Source organism: Brienomyrus brachyistius, chromosome 17 (assembly GCF_023856365.1).
Source record: "Brienomyrus brachyistius isolate T26 chromosome 17, BBRACH_0.4, whole genome shotgun sequence".
Taxonomy (NCBI): Eukaryota; Metazoa; Chordata; class Actinopteri; order Osteoglossiformes; family Mormyridae; genus Brienomyrus; species Brienomyrus brachyistius.
The window spans coordinates 12,587,977-12,611,901 of NC_064549.1; the positions used below are offsets into that span (position 1 = coordinate 12,587,977).

The 23,925-nt window shown below is 47.2% G+C and overlaps 1 protein-coding gene across 2 annotated transcripts; it reads right to left on the minus strand.

Moving 5' to 3' along the window:
• Positions 1-204: 204 nt before the first annotated feature.
• LOC125711873 (uncharacterized) lies at positions 205-22,748 on the minus strand. Of its 2 annotated transcripts, XM_048981284.1 has the most exons (14): positions 22,492-22,748; positions 19,895-20,065; positions 16,031-16,243; positions 5,860-5,963; positions 5,409-5,578; positions 5,249-5,309; positions 4,179-4,478; positions 2,735-3,028; positions 2,506-2,613; positions 2,134-2,158; positions 1,172-1,218; positions 1,052-1,102; positions 833-945; positions 205-564 (listed from the first exon to the last, which is right to left on the minus strand). In XM_048981284.1, the coding sequence occupies exons 3-14, from the start codon at positions 16,207-16,209 to the stop codon at positions 415-417; spliced, it is 1,602 nt and encodes a 533-aa protein (XP_048837241.1). In that variant the 5' UTR covers positions 16,210-16,243; positions 19,895-20,065; positions 22,492-22,748; the 3' UTR covers positions 205-414. The 2 variants fall into 2 exon arrangements, with proteins under 2 accessions (XP_048837241.1, XP_048837240.1); XM_048981283.1 differs by having other exon boundaries at positions 5,249-5,578; positions 22,492-22,747.
• Positions 22,749-23,925: the final 1,177 nt, after the last annotated feature.

The following is a 23,925-nucleotide window of genomic DNA, read 5'->3' on the forward strand; positions in this document are numbered from 1 at the left end:
GGCTGGTTTAAAAGTCGATTCGGATAAATGGTAACATTTTTAAAGGTATCAAATTTAGAGATTAAATTTAACCATGCCCTCTCGCTTTCTCGTTTTTTTCAGACTAGTTGTCTGAAAATGTGTTTCTTACAAGAATCTCAATCTTTACACAGACAAACATACAAACCCACGCACAAACGCATAAACTCAGCCAACCATGCCATGAAAATCTTAAAATATTTATTAGGATAAAAATACTTGCAGTCAACTTGGCATAGTTTGCCTTTCATGTATGACATCACTGCATTATCAGGTATGTTCAACACAACTGTTTATGAGACCAGTAAGCGGTTACTAAGCGATATCTAAAAAGCACACGAACACTGTGCCATGGTAACAAACACACAGCAGGGGGCAGCTCTGAGTCCGTGGCCCTTAGCTCATTGGCAAAGGATAGTAGGTGATGACAGCATATTCCGAGCCAGTGCTCATCTTCCTGGCCACCTCCCTCTGATGGACATGGAGCCGGTCGGCTGAGCGGGACGTCTGAAGTAGGGCACTTCGCGAGGCCTCCCCCTGCCATCGCTGAGGGGGGCGGGTTGTTGGGTTTAGTAAGCAGCCTCAGAAATGTGTGACAGAAGTCAGGTGAGGCAGGAAGATGGGCATGTTTTCCTGCTGTTGGTTCTTTAAATCAGTATTACCTTCTTATGAGGGGAGCAGCAAAGTAATGTAACTAAACCATAAATAAATGTCAGGGGATTTAACAAAATTCCCTCCATTAATTGAAGTAAAAGCTGTTCATGAAGCAGTAGAATATGTTGTGGTACGAAACATAGAATTTTTTTAACAATACCTTCCCATAATTCCCTGGTGCTGAGTCAGGAGCATTTGAGAGCTCTGGTGAGCTGGATCCTCGCACAGAAATGATGATGTCAGCGTATGGTACCTCCTGTTCACTCTGGCAGCCTTAGGATGCCGAGGGGAGGATTAGGGAGTGTTCAGTAACATGTGCTGTTCAGAGAACTGAGATAAACACTTCATACATGGGGGAGGGTCTCCGGCTGCTCCTTACCTGCTTCTGTTACCCTGACAGCCACGTTCTCCCAATTCCTCATGCATTCGCCTAAAATGTCACTCAGTTAGAACATCTGCTGGCCTCCAGACTCACCTAACAGAATAAAATGTCCCTCACCTGCTTGCATGGCCACTGCTGCTCTCCCTTCATTTACTGTTGGTTCACTGTGAACAGAAACACACACACACACAGGTTTGTAATTACATCTCCATTTTTTTAATGGGGAAATCTCTAATCCCAACATGGTGACCTGAACATCTACTCTGCCCTAACCTTAACCATAAATTATATATATATTATATATACACACACACACACACACACACACACACACACACACACACACACACACACACACACACACACACACACACACACACACACACACACAGTACAGGCCAAAAGTTTGGACACACCTTCTCATTCAATGTGTTGTCTTTATTTTCATGACCATTGAATCTACCAGAATTGGTAGATTCTCACTGAAGGCATCAAAACTATGAATGAACATATGTGGAGTTATGTACTTAACAAAAAAAGGTGACTGAAAACATGTTTTATATTCTAGTTTCTTCAAAATAGCCACCCTTTGCTCTGATTACTGCTTTGCACACTTGCTAAACACCTCTGGGAACTCCTTCAAGACTGTTGGAAAACCATTTCAGGTGACTACCTCTTGAAGCTCATTGAGAGAATGCCAAGAGTGTGAAAAGCAGTTAAGTACGTAACTCCACATGTGTTCATTCATAATTTTGATGCCTTCAGTGAGAATCTACCAATTCTGGTAGATTCAATGGTCATGAAAATAAAGACAACACATTGAATGAGAAGGTGTGTCCAAACTTTTGGCCTGTACTGTATATATATATATATATATATATATATATATATATATATATATATATATATGCAACTTATATTTCTCCATTTCATTTTAATCTTATTTCTGTAAGCCTGCTGTAAATATTATGGTCAGACTCAGTTTCAGTCATTACCCAGAAAAAACATGAAGATTAAGTAGTAAGATGTTTTTTTTATTATAACTAAATAATGATAAAGACGATAAGCTTGTACTTAACCTTTTACTCCTGTTAACAGAATCACCTGTAACAAAAAAAGAATGAATTAATAAAAACCGTAATAAAATGTAATACAAGAATGGCACTAGTTGCTTTGAAATTTAAAGAATTACTTATTAATATAACATGAACATCATGTCCAAGAAGTATCTCATCTTATGGCATGTGCTGCCTGGGATAAGCTCAAGGCTCACCCACAATCATCATCATAGTGGATAGAAATATAAAATACAACCTTCTATATCTAACTGCGGTCATCTTATACTGGTACAGGAATGCAATGCAATACCGGTCATCTAGCTGCCAGATATCTCTTGGGCCCTGTACAAGTGGAGCCTGAGTCTCCTGAAGTTAGGGGATTCTGGGTCTCACCTCGGTGCTTGGCCTTATGGGTAATGCAGAAGAATGCAGCAGCAGCTGCGAGCACCATGGCAACAAAGAGCATGGTCACAGCAAGGGTCTTAAGCCATAGAGTCGAGCCTGTGGTTCAGTCAGAGTGGAAAAATGGTGAGTTAGCACACTTATGCTCACATTAACCTGTGAGACATCCATCTGAAGATGTCTGTTGTAGATATGTGCTGTGGTTGGGGGAAACCCTCACCAGCTGCGTCTATCTCCACCATCACAGAGCTGTTGAACACACCCATCTGGCACATGTAGCTTCCCATGTCCTCCTGCTTCACCTCACGCATTGTAAGTGTTGTGTCAGTACCCACGCTTAGCCACTGGGAGGTGCTGCTTCTCCTGAACCAGTGCACGGTGGAGGAGGAATGGCCATCAACATGGCAGTAGAGCCTGAGGAACCCACCCACACTTGTTCTGATGGTGTCAGAGACAGGCACAGTCTTGTCTGAGCTCTCAGCATCTCTGCTGTAATACACCTGCAGAGAAGGATCTGGAACAAAAGCAGCAGAGCAACAGTCAAGGGGCTGGGAGTTTATTTACAGTCATAAAACAGTCATTCTTTGTCTCTTTATATATATATATATATATATATATATATATATATATATATACATGTGCCAGGGGGTGCTGTACAGGGGGAAAGTTAGAATGATTCCAAACACCAGAATCACAGGGGTCCTAAAAATTAAGAAAATTATTTCATAACCTTTCATTGTGCAGTCACTGAAATTACAAGAAAATTGCAGAAAATTATTATTTATTGTTTACAAATAAAAATAAATATCCTCTGTCCTCCCCCTCTGTTTTTGCAGGAATGATTCAGTCCTGCCTCCCCCCTCTGTTTTCGCTGGAATGATTCAGTCCTGCCTCCCCCCTCTGTTTTCGCTGGAATGATTCAGTCCTGCCTCCCCCCTCTGTTTTCGCTGGAATGATTCAGTCCTGCCTCCCCCCTCTGTTTTCTCTGGAATGATTCAGTCCTGCCTCCCCCCTCTGTTTTCGCTGGAATGATTCAGTCCTGCCTTCCCCCTCACAGCACACTGGTTGGCCAATATCGGCTAGCCAGCCTACGTTCTAAGAAGTTAGTGTGAATCCCAGCGTGTGCCTAGAATGTCGCCGTTAAAATCCGGCTGTCAGAGAAGAAAATGAAGGCCACGAAAGTTGAAAGAGAAAAGAGAGGCTGACAATTGTTCAGTTTTTCCTCAGTGAACAGGCATATAGCCTACATTACTGTTTGCCCATATGTCTAATTCTATAGAACCCCCCAGACTTCGCAACATCAATGTTGGGGGCCCAAGGAAGCATTTGCTCTGGGAGCCCAGAATTTGTAGCGTGTATATAGCACCGCAGTCCTGGTGAATGTTATTTCAAGTTACTATATACAACGTAATAATAATAGTAATAATAATAATAATAATAATAAGAAGAAGAATAATAGTAATAGTAATAGTAATGACACCTTTCATGCATGAAATGCAGCTCAAAGTGCTTCACCTATGGGATTAAAATGAAATATGCATGTAATGAATGTGAGTAATGTAACAATAAAGCTCTACTTGACTTATCTAGTGCTGAGCAGGAAATCAGAGGCCCTGCAGGTGCTGGTGATACGTTGAGTGTGGTGACAGGCCTCGGATACTCACGCCCCTCCCCCAGGCTCCTGTCACACCTCAGGGGTTGGCTGAGGGCCACATGATGGATTTCACAGCTCATGGTGCCCCTGTCATGGGGGGTTAAGGAGCCGAGAGTGATCGTGCTGCAGACAGAGAACGTTCCATTCGGCTCAGGCCTCACAATGATGTCTTTGGCCCCATCCAATGGGGAGCCATTATGGGACCATGTGACTGTCACCGTCTTTGGGTAGAAGCCCCCGGAAGTACAGGTTACTTTTGAGGATCCAGATTCCTCCCTTGATAATGTCAGCACTGGAGAACTGGGTGGGGCTGTGAAAAGAAAATCCCAGATCTCAAGCTGCCAGCTCTACCGCACACAAAACACTCACTCGCCACCCCCCAGGCCTGCTAGCAAACAGATAGAGGCCCTTCATCTTATCAATTAAGGCTGGAATTGCCGCCCTGTCCCACATAGGGTTTAGTCCGCCGAAAGCCATGTGGTTAGCCTTGGAGGGACATCAAGCCCCTCGCGTCGCTAATACTCTGTGACTGTCACAACAAGATCACGTGCCCAAACATGCCCCACTGTGTTAGGCTCAGCTTCAGTATTGATTCTCCTTCAAAGCAGGCAGTATGTAACCCGTTCATATACTCGTCATACATCAAGAATAGCTGAGCTGGGCTACTGCGCTCTGCAACTTATTTGAATTGAAATGCACCGTGGCGTTACTTGTCTTCACTGTGCTATCCTCTATTTATTCATTATTTATTGTATGCAGGTCCTCCTTGTGCTGCCTCCTTGTGGCTGAGTGAGGAAGCATCTCACTGCATTTGTTGATCATAGCCAGTAAAACATCTTAAATCTTGAATCTATTTCTACAGAATTCAGTTCATATTTTGGGCCATTAGACCTTTTGAGAAAGTCACAGGTTAGCTAATGGATTACAAAACAAGAAAAACGTTCAAATCTGGCCTCCTACCGACTCCACACATGTGTTACTTTGTCAAAAACACTTTTAAAGTTACAAACTCTTACAAACTGATTTCTGATGTGGTAGCGACACATGGCTATTTGTGAGGTTCCTTTAAGCCTGCCCTACCTTGGACCTGCACCATCACGTGTCGCTCTGCCCGGTGAGACAGCTCCGGACTGTTGGTGTCCTGGGAGAAGCAGGAGTAGTTGTGTGCGGCGGGGTCAGCTGAGGCCAGGCGCAGGGACAGGGTAACGCCACACACACCGCCGTGCTCTGAGATGCTGACCTTTGACTGTACAGGTTGGCAGTCAGGCTGCCCCACTTTCCAAGGACACCAGTCGCCCCTCACCCACCCAGAGGAGCAGTTATACGTGCAGGTGAGGTTGAGTGGCAGCCCCAGTGTAGCATAGACGATTTCATGGGGCACGGCTGTTCGCCTGTCAGTCGCTGCACTGCCTGAGAAGCAAAACATCTTAGAGCATAAAAACCTCATCACTCTTCCCTGCCATCATGATGCAACAAAATGTCTATAGTACACTATGATTCACAGTTATTATTAAGGCAGCAGAATAACTTGTGTGGAGTTTGCCTGTTCTCCCCTGGTTGCAGTCCAACAAGGTGTAGTTAGGTGAATCGGTGTCTCTAGATTGCCAGGAGTGCCCGGTTGTTCCTGCCTCTCCCCATAACCCTGTACCAGATACACTGGTGGATGGACTGATTAATCATTAAGGTCTCACCTCCGACTCCGAGCAGATTCAGACCAGCGAGGGACAGGAGGAGAAGCGCTGTTTGTGTCATGGCGACGCACTGCTCTCGTAGGCGCTTGCCTCTCACACTGCAACTTAACACAAGGTGCACAAAGCGAGAAAAGCAATACAAGAACTGGCAGGCGTTATAGGATGTGGTCAGGCAAAGGTTCAGAGAAATACAACGACAAGCTTCTCCACGCCTGCTTGAACAGGGGCCATGCTTCTCCTTACAGCAGTGTTTCTCAACCTGCTTCTTGGGAACCCTTAGACCATTTTCCGACATTTTTGCTCCCTCCCAGCTCCCTGCCAGATAGTCCACTTTTTTGCTTCCTCCCAGAGAGCAAAAACATGCACTTTTTGTCTTGGGGTCCCTAAGGACTGGTTTGAGAAACACTGCCTTAGAGCATAATTTCGCCGCTTTTTAAAATATCAAAGTTTGCGGGGTGGAAAAATTTTATTTCTATTATGTCATCTATACAGAAAAAAATATTTAATACAGAAACACGTTTTATTTCTTTGTTTTATTCACTTCTTCATTCTCTTATCTCAAATAGTATGTGCAAAACTTAAGGTAAATGGGAGACGGATATACAACCTGAATTTCGGAAAAGATGGGATGTTCTTTAAGTATGAATACAATGAAAACTAAAAGACTTTTAAGATATTTTATTCACAGCAGAACACAGGTAACATACATGTTTAAACTGAGAAATGTTACAATATTATGCACATAATGAGCTCATTTGAAATTTGATGGGATAGTTGGGACAGGGGCATGTTTACCACGGTGCAGCATCTCCTCTTCTTTTCAAAACGGTTTGTAGACATCTGGGCATTGAGGTTATCAGTTTCTGGAGTTTTCTCTTCTCTTCTCTTCTTTTCTCTTCTCTTCTCTTCTCTTCTCTTCTCCGACGAAGCCATGCTGTTGTAATAGCTGCGGTTTTGCATTTCCCTGAAATAAGCGTCGTCTGGAGGGGACCATATGTTGCTCTAAAACCTTTATATACCTTTCAGCATTCATAGTTCCTTACGAAACATGCAAGCTGCCCATACCGTATGCACTTATGCACCCCCATACCATCAGAGATGCTGGCTTTTGACCTGAACGCTGATAACACGCTGGAAGGTCTCCCTCCTCTTTAGCCCGGACGACACACCGCCCTTCATTACCAACAAGAATGTCACATTTGGACTCGTCTGACCATAGAACACTTTCCCACTTTGAAACAGTCCATTTCAAATGAGTCTTGGCCCACAGGACACGACGGCGCTTCTGGACCATGTTCGAATAGCTTTAGTTGGCATCTGAAGATGACATGGCGGATTGTGTTTACCGACAGTGGTTTGTGGAAGTACTCCAGGGTCCATTTAGTAATGTCGTTAGCACAATCATGCCGATTAGTGATACAGAAGGTATTAGTGATTCAGAAGGTGATACAGTGATACAGAATCGTCTGAGTCCAGTACAGGTCTTCGGCCTTGTCCCTCACGCACAGCGATATCTCCAGTTTCTCTCAATCTTTTGATGATGTTATGCACTGTCGATGATGAGATTTGCAAAACCTTTGCAATTTGAAGTTGAGGAACATTGTTTTTAAAGTATTCCACAATCTTTTTATACACTTTGCACAGATTGGAGAGCCTCTGCCCATCTTTACTTCTGAGAGACTCTGCCTCTCTAAGTCATCCCTTTTATAGCTAATTCAGATATTCAGACCTGTGGGCTGGGGGGTTAATCAGACGGTGATGATAAGGAGCCCCCACCTTTCTCCTCACTTTACAAAGTTGGACCCACCGGAACACAAGTAGACACACCACTCCCTCATATCAAAGGCATAAGACAAAAGAAAAATAATTAAACAAATAAATAACTAAATAAATAAACAAACAAACATGATGAATGGATGAATGATTGAATGAATTAAAAATAGCAATATACATAAAGAAATAAAAATACAAATATAATAATAAAACATAACATGCCCATTATTTCTTTTGTCATTTAAGACTATTGTTCCGCAAGCTGACAGATAAAGGAATGAAGGAGTTCTTCAATCTCTCTGGGTGCTCTGGCAGGATGTGCAATCGTGCCTGGGGGGGTGGGGAAGGGGTGCTGTTTTATGGCGGACGGGTTTCAGCACGTGGCACGTGTTGCGGCGGTATGCCCATGGAGAGGAGGGGGAGCAGGCAAGTAGACTGGGGGCCAATGAAAGAAGTGATACAGGAAGCACCTGAGAAGGCTGAGGGCGCGATGCGGGGGCCTCAAAATGCCACAGGCACATGGGGGGTGACTGAGAACTGAGGCCTAATGTTACTCTCTGCTGGTATGCCCTGAGATTGCTGTACCAAGAATGTAGGGGGGGGGTTGATACGGGGGGCCACACAGCTTAATTATTTCAATAAAAAGGTCTATTTTTTGGGGGAGATGAAGTTAGATATTCCCCTGCCCCCCTTTTGGGTGACAATACTCCATGCATTTCAGGTATACAATAAACAATTACTCATAATTATTCAAAAAGGGAAAACATCGAAAAAAAATTTTTATCAAAATTGAGTGATGACTGAAATCATGTCTCTTGTTTTACCTCAGCTGCTCAGTTTTGAAGTGTTTTGCCTTCATATTGCAGGATGATTTTAAAAAGTCTAAGCTTGAAAAATGAAGCCCATCTCGCATTGAAATAGTGGCCCACCCTGTCCCGGTGCTTATCTGGGATGAGGTTGTTCTTTACGTGTAAATTGTACCCTCTCAGTAAACCTCATTAGAGGTAGTGAAAGGAGTGTAAAGCGGCGGTACTCCTATCTGTTACAATCTAATCACCACGGCTGTCATTGGAGAGGCCTCTGTCATGGAGGAGCGGTCCTGGGGGCAACAGGAGAGCGTGACCTGCCGGTCTAGCTCCGCCCCCCATGGCGGGTCGCCTTACAGGTTTCGCGTGTCACTTTCGCCCGAGCGCTTAGCTTCCCTCGGCTGACCCAGAGCGCCGTATGTCGACGGAGAGAGCAGCGGCGCCGTGGCCCAGAGCCGGTGTCCTCGTGCGTGCGAGACCGACGATGCACACCTGGCTGGCCGTCCTGCTGTCCTGCCTGAGCGGCCCTTGGAGCCACCTGGTGTGGAGACGGAATGTCCTCACTGCAGGTCAGTGCGCTTCGCCCGCTCCACCGTACACTAGAGAGACAGTATTCTATAGCAAGGGAGCCCCTAACCCACAGTCTGCTATAGCTTGGCCTTCTCTGTAATGGCACTATGTCTATAATTGTTGGGGACCCCCCTGGTCGGCGAATTTTATTGTCAAGGGAACCCCTCGTCTGCTTTTTTTGTGGAAGCTATGGACCTTAACTTTGTGGTGCTGGTAAGTTTGGCCCTCATTTATAGCTATATACTACAGGCTGGGATTCCCTATACAGGTACAGTACTATAAAAACAATATTCAGTATATATCATAGCCTAAGGTCTCCTTTATAGCTATATACTACAGGCTGGGATTCCCTATACAGGTACAGTACTATAAAAACACTATTCAATATATATCATAGCCTAAGGCCTCCTTTATAGCTATATACTACAGGCTGGGATTCGCTATACAGGTACAGTACTATAAAAACACCATGTAATATATATCATAGCCTAAGGCCTCCTTTATAGCTATATACTACAGGCTGGGATTCGCTATACAGGTACAGTATTATAAAAACACTATGTAATATATATCATAGCCTAAGGTCTCCTTTATAGCTATATACTACAGGCTGGGATTCCCTATACAGGTACAGTACTATAAAAACAATATTCAGTATATATCATAGCCTAAGGCCTCCTTTATAGCTATATACTACAGGCTGGGATTCCCTATACAGGTACAGTACTATAAAAACACCATGTAATATATATCATAGCCTAAGGTCTCCTTTATAGCTATATACTACAGGCTGGGATTCCCTATACAGGTACAGTACTATAAAAACACCATGTAATATATATCATAGCCTAAGGCCTCCTTTATAGCTATATACTACAGGCTGGGATTCGCTATACAGGTACAGTACTATAAAAACACCATATAATATATATCATAGCCTAAGGCCTCCTTTATAGCTATATACTACAGGCTGGGATTCGCTATACAGGTACAGTACTATAAAAACACCATATAATATATATCATAGCCTAAGGCCTCCTTTATAGCCACATGCTACGGTGCTCTGCTGGTCTCATCCCCGTGTCCCTCCCTCCCTGCCACACAGGGCAGCAGACGGTGAGCCCAGAGTGCACGCGGTGCTGCAATGCGAGCAGCCCGTCCGCCTGTCCACCGGGCTCCTACTTCATGGCCGGCGTCTGCGTGGAGTGCCCCGCGGGACACGTGTAAGCCAGGCTGCTCTGGAGCTTAGGAGGGGAGGGGTGATCCAGGGAGCCTCCCTGAGTGCTTTGTGTTTATCTCCAGATGTTTGGGGAACTCTTTAGCCCCGAGGAAATGCGATGCCGGCACCTACAACGTCTACACGAGGCGTGGTGCCTCCGCGGATTGCCAGGTGCACCGTCACCCGATCACCTGACCTGCTGCAACCTGCACCTGACCCTGTTTTGACAGGCAGACAACAGCACATTAAAAATTCAGTCTCATACCCTTCACACTGTTTTCGTAGTTTTCGACCATGTCAGAAAGAACACCGAACTGGCATGTCACTTATGTTGCCACATGTTTTTGGCCTGGTTCCGTAGCCCTGCCCCCCCGGATCCATCAGCACAGATGATAGGGCGGGCTGCAGGCCCTGCCCAGCTGGGGCTTCCTGTGATTGGCTCACAGGGGCAGTGACACCTTGTCTCCCTGGGCAACACTCCCCAGAAGGCCACACCCACTGCTTACCCTGCTCTCCTGGCTTTATTTGTGTGGGTGGACAGCAGAGAATGGTATGTTTGTATTTGTTAGTCATTTGGACTTACCAAACTATACAGGACACTAGGGGTGGAGAGGGGGGTATTGATTCTGTTACAAACTGCAACTTTTAAGGTGTCGATTTTAATATCGCAGTGAGAGTTAAGAATTTAAACATGTGTTACTGAAACTATCATAATGTTCACATTTGGAACCTTTAATATATTTACCACACACTGCCTGATTTTGTTAAGACACTGACATGAGTGAGTTAGGCACGGTGCACGGTGCTGTCATGAATGAGTGGGCGAGTACAGAGACTTTTCTGGCACCATCTCAGTTCAAAGCACCAGCAAACTGTGGGGGTGTTCCATGAAGCAGGGTTTCTTGCTTAGCTGGATAACTTTTCGGATTTAGTCTGAGCTGGATGGACTTTGTTCATGTACATTTAGTCCAGACTACCTTAAATCCACCAAGTTATCCAGCTAAGCAAGAAGTCCTTCTTCATGCAACCGGCCCAGGGAGCGCGTGAAATGCAAACTGTCATTTAATATTTTTACAGTTATGCCTCTTCCCTAGACAAGCAGTTTCTAAACAAATTGAACTATTTACACCTTTTTTGTTTTAAACTCCTCCCTCGAGTTTTGACTCACCCTGTGTCTTGCCCTCTCATTGGCTGTAGCTCGTTGCCATACTCTTTGCCAGTCACTCTCATTGGCTGTAGCTCGTTGCCGCACTCTTTGCCAGTCACTCTCATTGGCTGTAGCTCGTTGCCGCACTCTTTGCCAGTCACTCTCATTGGCTGTAGCTCATTGCTGAACTCTTTGCCAGTAACTCTCATTGGCTGTAGCTCGTTGCCGCACTTTTTGCCAGTCACTCTCATTGAATGTAGCTCATTGCCGAACTCTTTATCAGTCACTCTCATTGAATGTAGCTCATTGCTGAACTCTTTGCCAGTCACTCTCATTGGCTGTAGCTCATTGCTGAACTCTTTGCCAGTCACTCTCATTGGCTGTAGCTCATTGCCGCACTCATTGCCAGTTGCTATAGGATTTGGAATCACTGACAGGTCCAGATATTGAGCCTGCTAGATATCTGGCGGGCATCTATGTTGCATCGGTGAATCTCTTGTGTTACATCTTTGAATTAATAGTGATTGAGTGCCAATTTGCCAGGGCAGATTGAATACTGATTTGCCCCCGATCTGGGGCTTTTGTTGCTGATTGCCAAAATCTTTCAATAAAAACCGAGGCTAAAATCGTGTAGTGTGAACTTTAGTTGGGTTTTTTTAGCCCGGTCCGAATTCCCTGGCAAAAGCACACACTTGGATGATGTTGTCTAAAATGAGTTAGCATGTTGGATATGTTTCCAGAAAAATATCCGAGTTCGGTATAACTGAGCCAACAGACTGCTTACTCTCTCTGGTGTTGGCGTAATTTATGTGGAAGCCAAAATGTTGCCAAAATACTGATTTAAGAGATGTGGGAGGGAGCTGTAACCAAGTCAAAACCACAATTAGCATAAAGTTTTCCACGTTGAATATCTACTTGTGAATTTAGGTTTCACCCATGTCAAGAAATGTGTTAATTCATTTTATGTCCCAAACTGAAAATGCTGTAACCAAACTACACATGATGACAATGTGTACAGCCTTTGTCTTCGCTTTAAATGTATACCTGAAATGCCCATGAGCTAAATCTGTGTAAAAATTGTGACTGAATTGGCAGATATCGATTTGGGTAGTCACTGCCGATTCCCACCCCTACAATAAACCACAATTCAATAAACAATTACTCATAATTATTCAAAAATATATTATGTAGTAGCCATAACATTTCTGAATATTTATTAGCATAATATTAATAACTAAGTTAATGACTAAGAAAGGTAATAGTGAAACCAATGTGAACAGTGGTCATGGAACATTCTGGATGTTGCTTTTCCCCAGTGTGGCCCAGGAGAGGGACCCGATCAGAATCAGACGCAATGCACTGTCTGTCCAGCTGGTTTCTATTCCACTGGGACCAGTGGGCAGTGTCACCCCTGTCCAGCAGGCAAGATGCTCATTATAGCAATTCATTTTAAGGCCTCATCAAAATGCCAATATTTCACGTTTGGTGCATCAGCAAATACTCATGGCTCACAGTTTATTAACTATGCAGTGAAACTGTACAAAATGTAACCCTGTACATGGTATGTTAAGCTGATCCTTTGTTAGCAGCTGTGAGACAACCATGCGTGTGAAGGTGCTATGTAAATAATGCCAGTGGAAAGTGGATGAGATGGGGGACACTGTTCCTCTCCTACAGGAACTTACTGCCCCCGTCCTGGAATGGTAATGCCCCAGCCCTGCCCCTCGGGGCAGTACTCAGAGCAGCCAGGCCAGAGACAGTGCCTTAACTGCAATAGGACGTCTCGCTGTGGGCTGAGCCCTTGGAGCAAAGCCTCAGGACAACTATTCCAAAGATCATGGGCACTGGCCATCTGTCCTCCCGGGACTTACAGGGGTGGGGATGGAGACACCACCTGCCTCCTCTGTTCTTCTGGTAGGAACAGTGCCTCCACTGCACGTCTTTGTAACACCACTAGATGTCACCTGTCTCATTTGCTGCCTGATGTCCGCTTCCTGTCCTGTAGTTTTCCTGCTGTCTACTTCCTTTTTTGTAGTCCATTGGCTATCAACTTGCTGTCTTTTAAGGTTTCTGTTGTCTACATCCTGTCTTTTAGAGTTCCTGCTCCCTACTTCTTGTCTTTTAAGCTTTCTGTTGTCTACATGCTGTCTTTTGGCCTCCTGCTGTCTACATCCTTTTTCATAGGCCATTTGCTATCTACTTTCTGTCTTTTGAAGTTCCTGTTGTCTACATCCTGTCTTTTAGGGTTCCTGCTTTGAACTTCTTGTCTTCTAGGCTCTATGTTTTTTTGTGCCTTGTAGGCCACTACTGCCAAGATGGTGTTGAGATCCAGTGTCCAGTGGGGACCTATGGACCAAAGGATGGCCTTCAGAGAGAGAGCGACTGCATGCCATGTCCTGCAGGTACTCCCCTCAGGAGCGACGTGATTGGCCACAGGATAACCAGTCTGCCACAAGCTGTTCCTGGTGCTACGTGATTGGTTCAACTGACCTGGGCTTTTTTTTCAACAGGGTTTTTCTGTCTGGAGGGAACTCCAAAGAGACCTGGGTCACAGTTTATGTGCCCGCAGGGGTACTACTGTGAGGAGGGCACAGCCATACCTCACGGGACGCCCTGCCCGGCCGGGACGGCTGGCACACAGCTGGGCCAGACCAGCAAGGCGGCCTGTAGGCGATGTGCAGAGGGGCGCTTCTGTCCAGCAGGTGGGGCTGTGGCAGCGGGACTGTACCACCATCTGTCCACATCACATGAGATGAACGGTTACAAAACATCACTTTTAAATAACTGACCCTTCATATTTTCACAGCTGTCTTCTTTTGTATTGTTTGTTTGTTTGTTGGTTTATTTGACAGGAAAAATGCTGTAAAAATGCAATCTGTAGTATCTGGAACCACTTGCGCTAAAGAACCACTTCCACTAAACCTTTTGCTGTTATCAGTTTTGTTTCATCTTTAGCTGAAATGGGATTATTAAGCATTAATAAGATTAAAATAAGAATCAGTAGGAATGACCTTTATGTGTGTGTGAGCAAGGGCCAACTCCTATTTGTCCCACAGGCTCCGTGTTCCCTGGTCTGTCCTGTGCTAAGGGGAGGTTTTGCCCAGCTGGGACCCTGGAGGAAGTCATCTGTCCCAAGGGCACCTTTACTCCACATCAAGGGGCCACAAGTAAGACCACACAATGTAACAGTTAATCACATGGGGGTGATCGAGGGAACACAACACAACCTAACACTGAAACGTGCAGCTATAAATTTGTTATTCAGGAGAGTCTGAGCGCCCAAATCCCAAATCCATATTCCCTTCCAGGCGTGAAGGACTGCTTGAAATGCCCACCAGGCTTCTACTGCCCTGAAGGCACCAGTGACCCCATGCCCTGCCACCCTGGCACTTTCAACCCCCTGGAGGGGCAGGACGAAGCTGCAGACTGCAGGGCATGCTATGCGGGGAAGGCGTGCACACAGGCAGGACTCAAGGCACCGGATGTGGACTGCATGCAGGGGTGAGAGATCCCCGAGATGGGGTTGGAGCCCTTTGGGATGCTGGCGTAGGGAGCATTAGTGTGGTGTTTAGTCAGAAATTATTCACTTTAACACTATAACCTAAAAAGTGCATTATGTATTGTATGAGGTTGTTTGCTAAGCTAAGTTAATCAGCTACAGGCAGGGTGAACAATGGTGAAAGTTACACCAGGATTTTATGGGGTACATTTATCCAGTAGTTTTAACCCTTTTGTAATTCTCCCTCAAATCTATACAAAGGTTTGGTTCATTTTCCCTCCTAATTTGCTTGTCGCTTAAATGCAACATCAGTCCATGGCCGTTTGTTCTGGTCTTGGTGTTCCCCCTTTCTTTAATTACCCCACCTCCGCCTCATCTCGATTGCCAGCTTCACCTGCCCACCTGGCTCGTCGAGGCCGAACACCCCTTCCAATGCCTGCCCACCCGGCACCCTGAGCGACCGCACGGATCTGATGGACCGTTCACAGTGCCAGACGTGCCCGTCACGATACGCCTGCCCTCGAGGTCATGCCTCTCCTGGGCTGGCTTTTACCCCACACAGTGACGGGCTGTACAGCATAGTGATATAGTAACAGCGCAGTAAGAGCACAATAACAGAATGCTAACAATGGAGTAACAGTACAGTAATAAAAACACAATAACAGCACAGTAATAAAGCATAGTAACAAAACAAAGTTACAAAGCACTGTACCATTACAGTGACAACACAAAGCAACAATACAAAGTAACAATATGGTAACAAAACAGTAACATCACAGGGGCAAAACACAGTAACATCACAGTGATAAAATACAGTAACATCACAGTGACAAAACACAGTAACATCACAATAGCAATACAAAGTAACATCACAGTGACAAAACGCAGTAACATCACAGTGACAAAACACAATAACATCACAGTAGCAATACAAAGTAACATCACAGTGACGAAACACAGTAACATCACAGTGATAAAATACAGTAACATCACAGTAGCAATACAAGGTAACAGCATACCATTGCCATAACAAATGTACTTGTGTGTTTCTTCCCAGGTACGGGTGGTGCTCAGAGACCAGCCCTCCCTTGCCTGGCTGGGCACTACTGCCCCCCTGGCACCATGTTCCCCACCCAGCACAAATGCCCAGCAGGTACCTGGAGCCAGCGCAGTGGCCTGGAGTCTGAGGCGGAGTGTGGCCTGTGCCCCCGCGGCTGGTACTGCATGGCGGGGGTTGGAGCACCGTCGGGGAGGTGCAGCTCTGGGCACTACTGCCCCGAAGGTGACAGACAGAGCTCAAGCCGCCATAGTCACATGATCCACAGTCTGACTCCATAACTCTTCACTGAGAGAGATCAGTCTGATGATTTCTAAACCAAGAAAGTAATAGATTACTAGAGCATATTGATAAGATGAAACCTAATCATTTAAACCACAGTAATAACACTGAGCATCAGTATTAACCAATGATGATGATAATGTTCTGTGCATTTCCTGCAGGAACCCAGTACGGCTCCCAGTTCCCTTGCCCCACAGGCACATACAGCACCAGGGTGGGAAACGTGGCCAGGGAGGACTGTGTCTTCTGCCCAGAGGGGGCGTACTGCCCACAGGGGTCCTCTAAACCCACACCCTGCCCCCTGTGAGTGGGAGGTGGATGGTGGAGATGAGTGCTGATGATGATGATGAATCTGATAACAGCACTGATGATGATTATGATGACAACAACCCTGATGATGATTATGATTAATCTGATAACAGGGCTGATGAGGATGATGATGATAACAGTACTGATGATAATTATGATGATAACAGCGCTGATGATGATGATAACAGTACTGATGATGATAACAGCGCTGATGATGATGATGATAACAGCACTGATGAAGATAACAGCACTGATGATGATTATGATGATAACAGCACTGATGATGATGATAACAGCGCTGATGATGATGTTGCTGATGATCATTAATTTGATAACAGCGCTGATGATGATGATGATGATAACAGCGCTGATGATGATGATAACAGCACTGATGATGATGATGATGATAACAGCACTGATGATGATGATGATGATGATAATGATAACAGCACTGATGATGATTATGATGAAATCAGCGCTGATGATGATGTTGTTGATTATGATGTTTCCATTCAGAACCACCTTCCGCAGAGAGAAAGGGGGGCAGCAAGCAGAGGACTGCAGCGTCTGCCCGGCTGGATACTTTTGCCCGCATGCCTCTACCATCCGTCCCAGTCCTTGTGGAGCCGGCAGCTACTCAGTAAGCCTCTCCCCCACCCCACCAAATTATAACCATACTGGGCCCCAGTGTCTTATTCTGGCAAACGAACAACTTCCATGGAAGCCAGTGCATTTTTCCCGCAGCATTTCCAAGAACAGGCACTATGCTATTAAAGATTACGGAAGATATTAGGTTTTTATGCTTAGTTCCATTTATATGCTTTTCCTGATTATCATAAGAATTAATCTGATTTAACAGATTTTTGCGTATCCACCAATATAGGCTGAGGGCTCCACAGTGTGCCTGCCCTGCCAGAGGGGGCACTACTGCAGCAACGACGCCACCAGTCAGGAGGCCATGCTAAGTCAGATGGTCTGCCCTGCCGGCCTGCTCTGCTCTCAAGGCCTGGATCGTGAGCCCCAGCGCTCATCTACCCTCTGTCCCAAGGGATTCTACTGCCCTGGGGGCAGCGTTGTGAGTTCCCCAATAGTCATGCTCTTGATCTCTCTCCTCTAGTCATCATCTAAACTACCTTTGGTTCACGGAGCTTGTCAAGTCCATTTCTCCGGCACAACCGTGGTAGATCACAGAGCACATTGTCTCTCTTAGAGGTTCCTCTACTTCAGTTCTCCCCCATTTCACCGGCAGGACCCCAACCCTATCCCTTGTCCAAACGGGACATATGGCAGTCAGGCCGGCCTACGTAAGCTAGAGGAGTGTACTACCTGCCCCGCTGGCCACTTCTGTTTCTCCCTGCAGCCCCAGGGTCACCCCCTCATGGAGCCGGTAGGTTCTACCCTACCCATGACCTGGATAATATCACGGTTATAACTCCCTGCCATCGTGGTGTTTTGGCTGATCCGTCTGTATTTTGTTTCAACCAACCAGTTGAGCATAAAGAGTCACAGAGTACTGGTTGTTTGAAACAAAATCCCGGTCTGTACTTTTAATCTCTGGACCTGAATTACCCAAGTCTGTGCCCATAATCACTGTGTTTCAGACAGGGAGCTGTCTGGATGGGTACTACTGCCCAGCGGGCACTGGAAACCCGTACTCCTTGCCTTGCCAGGCTGGCTTTTACAGGAATGAGTCTCAGAGACACCCTGGTGAGATATGCATGCCCTGCCCATCTGGACACTACTGTGCCAGCCTGGCTACGCACACCCCCACTGTCTGCCCAAAGGTAGGAACATCTCCTCTGTGTTAAGCTTTAGTAGTATTTACCAAAGTACATAACCGGGGACACCTTCAACCTGAATGTCACTGGTTATTTCTTATCTCACAGGGGTTTTTTTGCATGAAGGGCAGCGTTTCCCCACTGCCCTGTGAGGAAGGCACCTTTGGCAGCAGACAAGCCTTCCACAGTGCATTTGAGTGCACCCCTTGTGGAGGGGGAAGGTACTGCAGAGGTGTGGGCAGGTCGGAGCCCTCAGGGGATTGTGAAGAGGGGTTCTTCTGTAGGGGCAGAGCGCGATCACCTGTAAGACCTCTTCCTCTGACCTGAATATAAAATAGAGTAAAGATGGTACTGTTCCTGTTGCAATCTACATTAAATCACCGCATTAAATTAAAATAGTTTAATAGCGAAGAGTAAACGGTATGTAAATATTTTATTTTTGGTACTCCAGTATGAGAAGGATACTTCACAATATAGTAACAAATGTTCTTTCATGGGTTTGTAATGTTTTCTTGGACTGCAGTAAATAATGTAAAATGCCCATATAAATATTCATTTACGGTATGAAGCGGGCGTCTGCCAGTTGAGATTTCTGTCGCGCTCCTTCCACAGACCCCAGCTGGGGGGCCCACAGGAGGCCCATGCCCCCCCGGCAGCTTCTGCCCTGTGGGATCTTCTGTGCCGTCCCCTTGTCCCTCAGGCACCTTTAATAATAGGACTGGTCTGGGGAGCATCAAGCAGTGTGGGGACTGCCCCCCAGGGTACGCCTGCATCACACTGGCGAACACAGAGTGCCTGTATCACTCTGGCCATTTTATAACAACTTTTACGCCATTGGGTCAATCATCGGTCAGGTGACCTATATAATAGCCAATGAACTCCACCTACAGCTCTGAGTGTTATGTTTACACTAGCTTTCTGTTTTCCCACCAGCTTCTACTGCTCTGGCTCCAACAACAGCGCCCCCACTGGCCAGTGTGCCCCAGGCTACTACTGCACTGGAGGCTCTGTGTCTCCTCTCCAGCATGAGGCGACAGAGGGACACTACACACAAGCTGGGGCAGCGAAGGCCGAGCCTTGTTCGTTTGGCTCCTTCCAGCCGGTAAGCCAACACTGGACACACACACACATGCATGCCCTTATTCTAACAGGTTGCCCTCTCTCGTATAGGCCCGCGCCCAGAGTTCATGTCTGGAGTGCCAGCGAGGACGTCTCTGCAACCAGACAGGTCTGGCTCGGCCTCCACTCTGTCCCCCGGGATACTTCTGTCCCTCTGGGTCCACCCTTCCCCACCCCTGCCCCCCGGTAAGTCAACGAGCAAACACACACCCGTCGATTAGTCCTGCCTTTCCTCTTCCTTGTTGCTTAGCAACATTGCAGTTGGACACCATTTTCAGGGTAGAGTGTGTGCTGAGTGCTGTCTGCTGCACTTCACTGAATAAAACCATTAGCAGCTAATCGCTAATCCTCTAAGTGAATTCAGTTCACGTGATATTTGTAAAGTTTTTAAATCACAATGAAGCATGCTCCCCCACCCCTTCCCAACAACCTCACTACCCTTTTGTGTCTGTGCCTACGGGACAAAGGGCACATACTTAGGGCAGGCCGGTGGCGAAAGCGTCCAACACTGTGGGCCCTGTGACGCCGGAATGTTCTGTCGAAATCCTGGGTTGCTCACTCCTCAGGGCGCCTGCAGTCCTGGCTTCTTTTGCCTGGGGGGTGCCAGCACAGCCACACCGGTAACACCCCTCCCGTCTCCGCAAGAGCTACAAAAAAGAAAGTGAAAAACAATTACAGACTCCAGAAATCTTGGTTATATAACAACTTTTGCCTTGTTTTTAAATAAATGGGCCTTTAAAACAGTTCAGCGCTGCACCCACTCATCTTGCAAGAATAAAATGCAACCAAACCCACCAGATCTTCTGTTAGAAACTGCACAGTGTGGGTGAAGTCAGGCACATTTCATTGTCACTGTTCTTCAGCATGGAAATAGCAAACTGGGTCACTGAACATTGTTGCATGCTTGTGGCCTGTCACATGACCCATCACGTGACCTGCCATAGTCCCTACCATTGGCTGACTGATGGTGGCATCTTGTTCAGGTGAACTCTAGTGCTGGCGACGTTTGCCCTGTGGGATATTATTGCCCGTCGGGTACCAGGCACCCCCGGGAAAACCCGTGTCCCCCTGGGACGTGGAGCAGTGCCACGGGGGCGCGGGACGCTGCGTCCTGCTGGCTCTGCCCTGCCGGGTTCTTCTGCAATGGGAGTGGCCTCATCCAGCCTTCTGGTCTTTGTGCACCAGGTATATCCCACTCATATTTATCCTTCAGGTATTGAATGCTGGAGTGATGCTGGATTATTAAGAATTTAGCATTATTGTTAACTTATTATAACTGGTATTGTTCCCATTTGTGTGTTGCCAGTACTGCAAGTATTTGTGACCCGTCGCCACGAAATGAGTCTTAAGTCGCACTGGTAGAACTGCACCCATAAGACTCATTTCGTGGTGATGGGTCACATTTGTACTTTGTTCATACTGGTACTCAGCTGTGGATAGTTCTGGTCAAGAAAGTAAAAATACAGCCTGGGGTTTTTTTTCAACCAACCAGTTGAGTACTCAGTGATGGTGACTCTTTAAACTCAACTGGTTGGTTGAAACAAAATCTCGGTCTGGATTTTTGCTCTTTGGAGAATAAGTATGGCTAGTACTGTAGCTCCACTGCGGCTCACTGGATCTCAATGGCTACTCCATTCCTACAGGGTTTTACTGCTCCGGTGGAGCGAAGTCCTCCAGGCCAGTTGATGGTGTGACGGGGAACAGGTGTCCAGTGGGGTATCACTGTCCTCAGGGCTCCACCTCCCCACTCAACTGCCAGGATGGCACATACTCCAACACCACAGGCATGTTGGGCACGTGCGTCTCACTGCCAAAGCTAATGCTAGTGCTATATGTATACTGTGCAGAACTGTGGTGACTCCTGTACGCTCACACGCAGCACGTGGTGCAATAAACGTGGAACATGTGCAAACGGAGTGGTGTCCGTCTTTCTGACACACGGACGCTTAGTTTCCTGGCTCATACGTGTCTGTGCGCGTGTGTGTATGTGCGCGTGCATACAGGTGCTGCAGAGTGCTTAGACTGTCCTGCGGGGAGATACTGCCCCCTAGGGGTGGAGGTGCGACTGTGCCCAGCAGGACACTACTGCCTGGGGGGCAGCAGGGAAGAAGATGTCTTGCCCTGCCCGCCCGGTACCTACAGCCCTGTGCCAGGGGCGAGTCAGCCGGAGCAGTGCCGGCTGTGCCCAGCCGGTGAGAATGCTGGCATGGCAATGCCAACCTCCTGTTTGCGGTGGCATTTCTCTGAGCTCCTGTCCTGAAGGTCACCACGGGTCAGCTGAGCCCCAGTATCCATGGCCCTCTGCTACTGCCTTTGCACTTCCTACCGATCAGCTTAAAACGGTGTATAACAATAATTTGTGGTCAACCTACACGATACCCAGGTGGATCGACAGCAGGACCTCATTTCTCTCTAAAAACACAAAGTGAATGACTGGTCAATTCGACAGCACAGAACTGATGTTAACAGCATTCAGAGAAGCTGAATTCCATCTAAACACTTTCTCCAAATTCTGTGAAGGAGTGTGCTGGTCTCTGAAAGTAGCCCCCTGTGTATTTAAGCAGTGATAACATTTTTCTTTGTGGTATGCTGTGGTCTCCCTAGCCAGTACGTAGTAGCATTCACTGTGCCGTTACACTGATGAGGATCCTAGAGGGTCCCGCAAGCTCATTTTTGACACCCTGTCCTCCTGTCAAAGGGATGTTCTGTGAGGACTGGGGGCAGGCTGAACCCACGGGTCCCTGCCAAGCCGGATACTTCTGCCTAGCAGGTGCAAAACCGCTCCTCCGCCCCGCCTCGCCTCGCCTGCCGCATCACGTGGTACGGCATCTCCGTGTCTGACCTGCCCTCTCTCTGCTCCTCTCTCTCCGTTTCAGGGATAAACTTCCGGAACCCGGATGGGAACATCAGTACTGGTGTGGGGGGGCCCTGTCCTCAGGGACATTACTGCCCTGCTGGCACCAGCCTTCCGGTGCCCTGCCCACTGGGGCACTTTTCACACAGGTATCATAATCCGTCTCATATATTAAGATTTACATTAGGTGGTAAATGACACAACAATGAAGACAGATACCTGTGAAGCACTGCTTCTCTGTCCCCCCTGAGCAGTCTCCATGTGACCGAGCTGCCTGGGTGTCGGCCCTGTCCTCCGGGGTGGTTCTGTGGATCTGTGGGCCTGGTCAGGCCGACTGGACTCTGCAGGGAGGGATTCTACTGTCCAGGGAGCGACTCCTCACCCACCGGTAATGCTGGCATTGCCAAACAGGACACTTTCCTTGGACATTACTAATTCAGGACCAGAACAGAGTAATCCGCTGTCCTGAAGTGTTAGCTGACACAGGACTTGATTTCTGGGCTTCCTGACTCTTAAAGAGGTTGGGTGGAAATGTGAGCCAGCCAGGATGGGAACACGTGTGCGCAGCACGTCAACTGATCCGCCTCTCCTCCTCCATCGCAGGACCCGAGGTGGGGGCGGAGCGTGGAACTCAGTTGGGACTTTTGCTGAGGGTGGGATCCGCAGAAGAGGCGGGGCTCTGTCCTGTGGCTCACTACTGCCCAGTGGGGAGCGCCATACCCACACCATGCCCCGCCGGGACTTACACCAATCTCAGTGGTCAGGCTGAGTGCTTCCGCTGCCCCGCCGGCTACTACTGCCCCGAAAAAACCAGCAACTACACCCGGTTCCCCTGCCTGCCTGGATTTTACTGCCCTGACGGTGTGGAATGGTCACCACCCCTCTTTGTCATGTCAATCTTAAAATACATCTTCATGGTCTTAACATCTCTATGTCAAAATGCTTCAGAAATACTGATATTTATGTGGTGGTTTGACATTTTACAACCCAGGTTAACTTAACCCTGCTTCCCTCCCCCAAATGGATCTGGGCAGTACCGGTGGCCCATTGTGAAACCTGTGGTCCTGGGCTGTTGTGTCTCCAGGCACCAAGCACTCCACGCAGTACCCCTGCCCCCGTGGTTACTACAACCCTGAGCCCATGACCCAGAGTTTGGACAGCTGCCTGCCTTGCCCCCCAGGGCACTACTGTGAGAAGGAGAGGCTCACGTCTGTGTCGGGAAAATGCAAGGCAGGTCAGTGGGAATACTGGGGGTTGATGATGTGCTCTGCACTGTTGGGAGAGGGTTCTGATGCATACTGATGGAGGTTCCACCCCACACAGGCTGGTTTTGTGTATCTGCGGCCTGGAGCTCCCAACCCTTTGATCTGGACAACTACACTAACGCCAACTGTTTGTGTCCAGCTACCTCCACTGGGGGAAAATGCCAGGAAGGGTATTTTTGCCCTACAGGCAGCTCTGAACCCCAGCCCTGCCTTCCTGGGGCCTTCTGCAATTCATCAGGTATGTTGCACTTGCTGACTGGATGCAAGTGTTTGGACAGCGACAGGGTGTTTACATTGACTCAGGTATGCAGCTAATTGAACACTGATAGACTGTTCACACAGACACGGGGTGCAGGCATTTGAACATTGAAAGGTTGTATTCACAGAC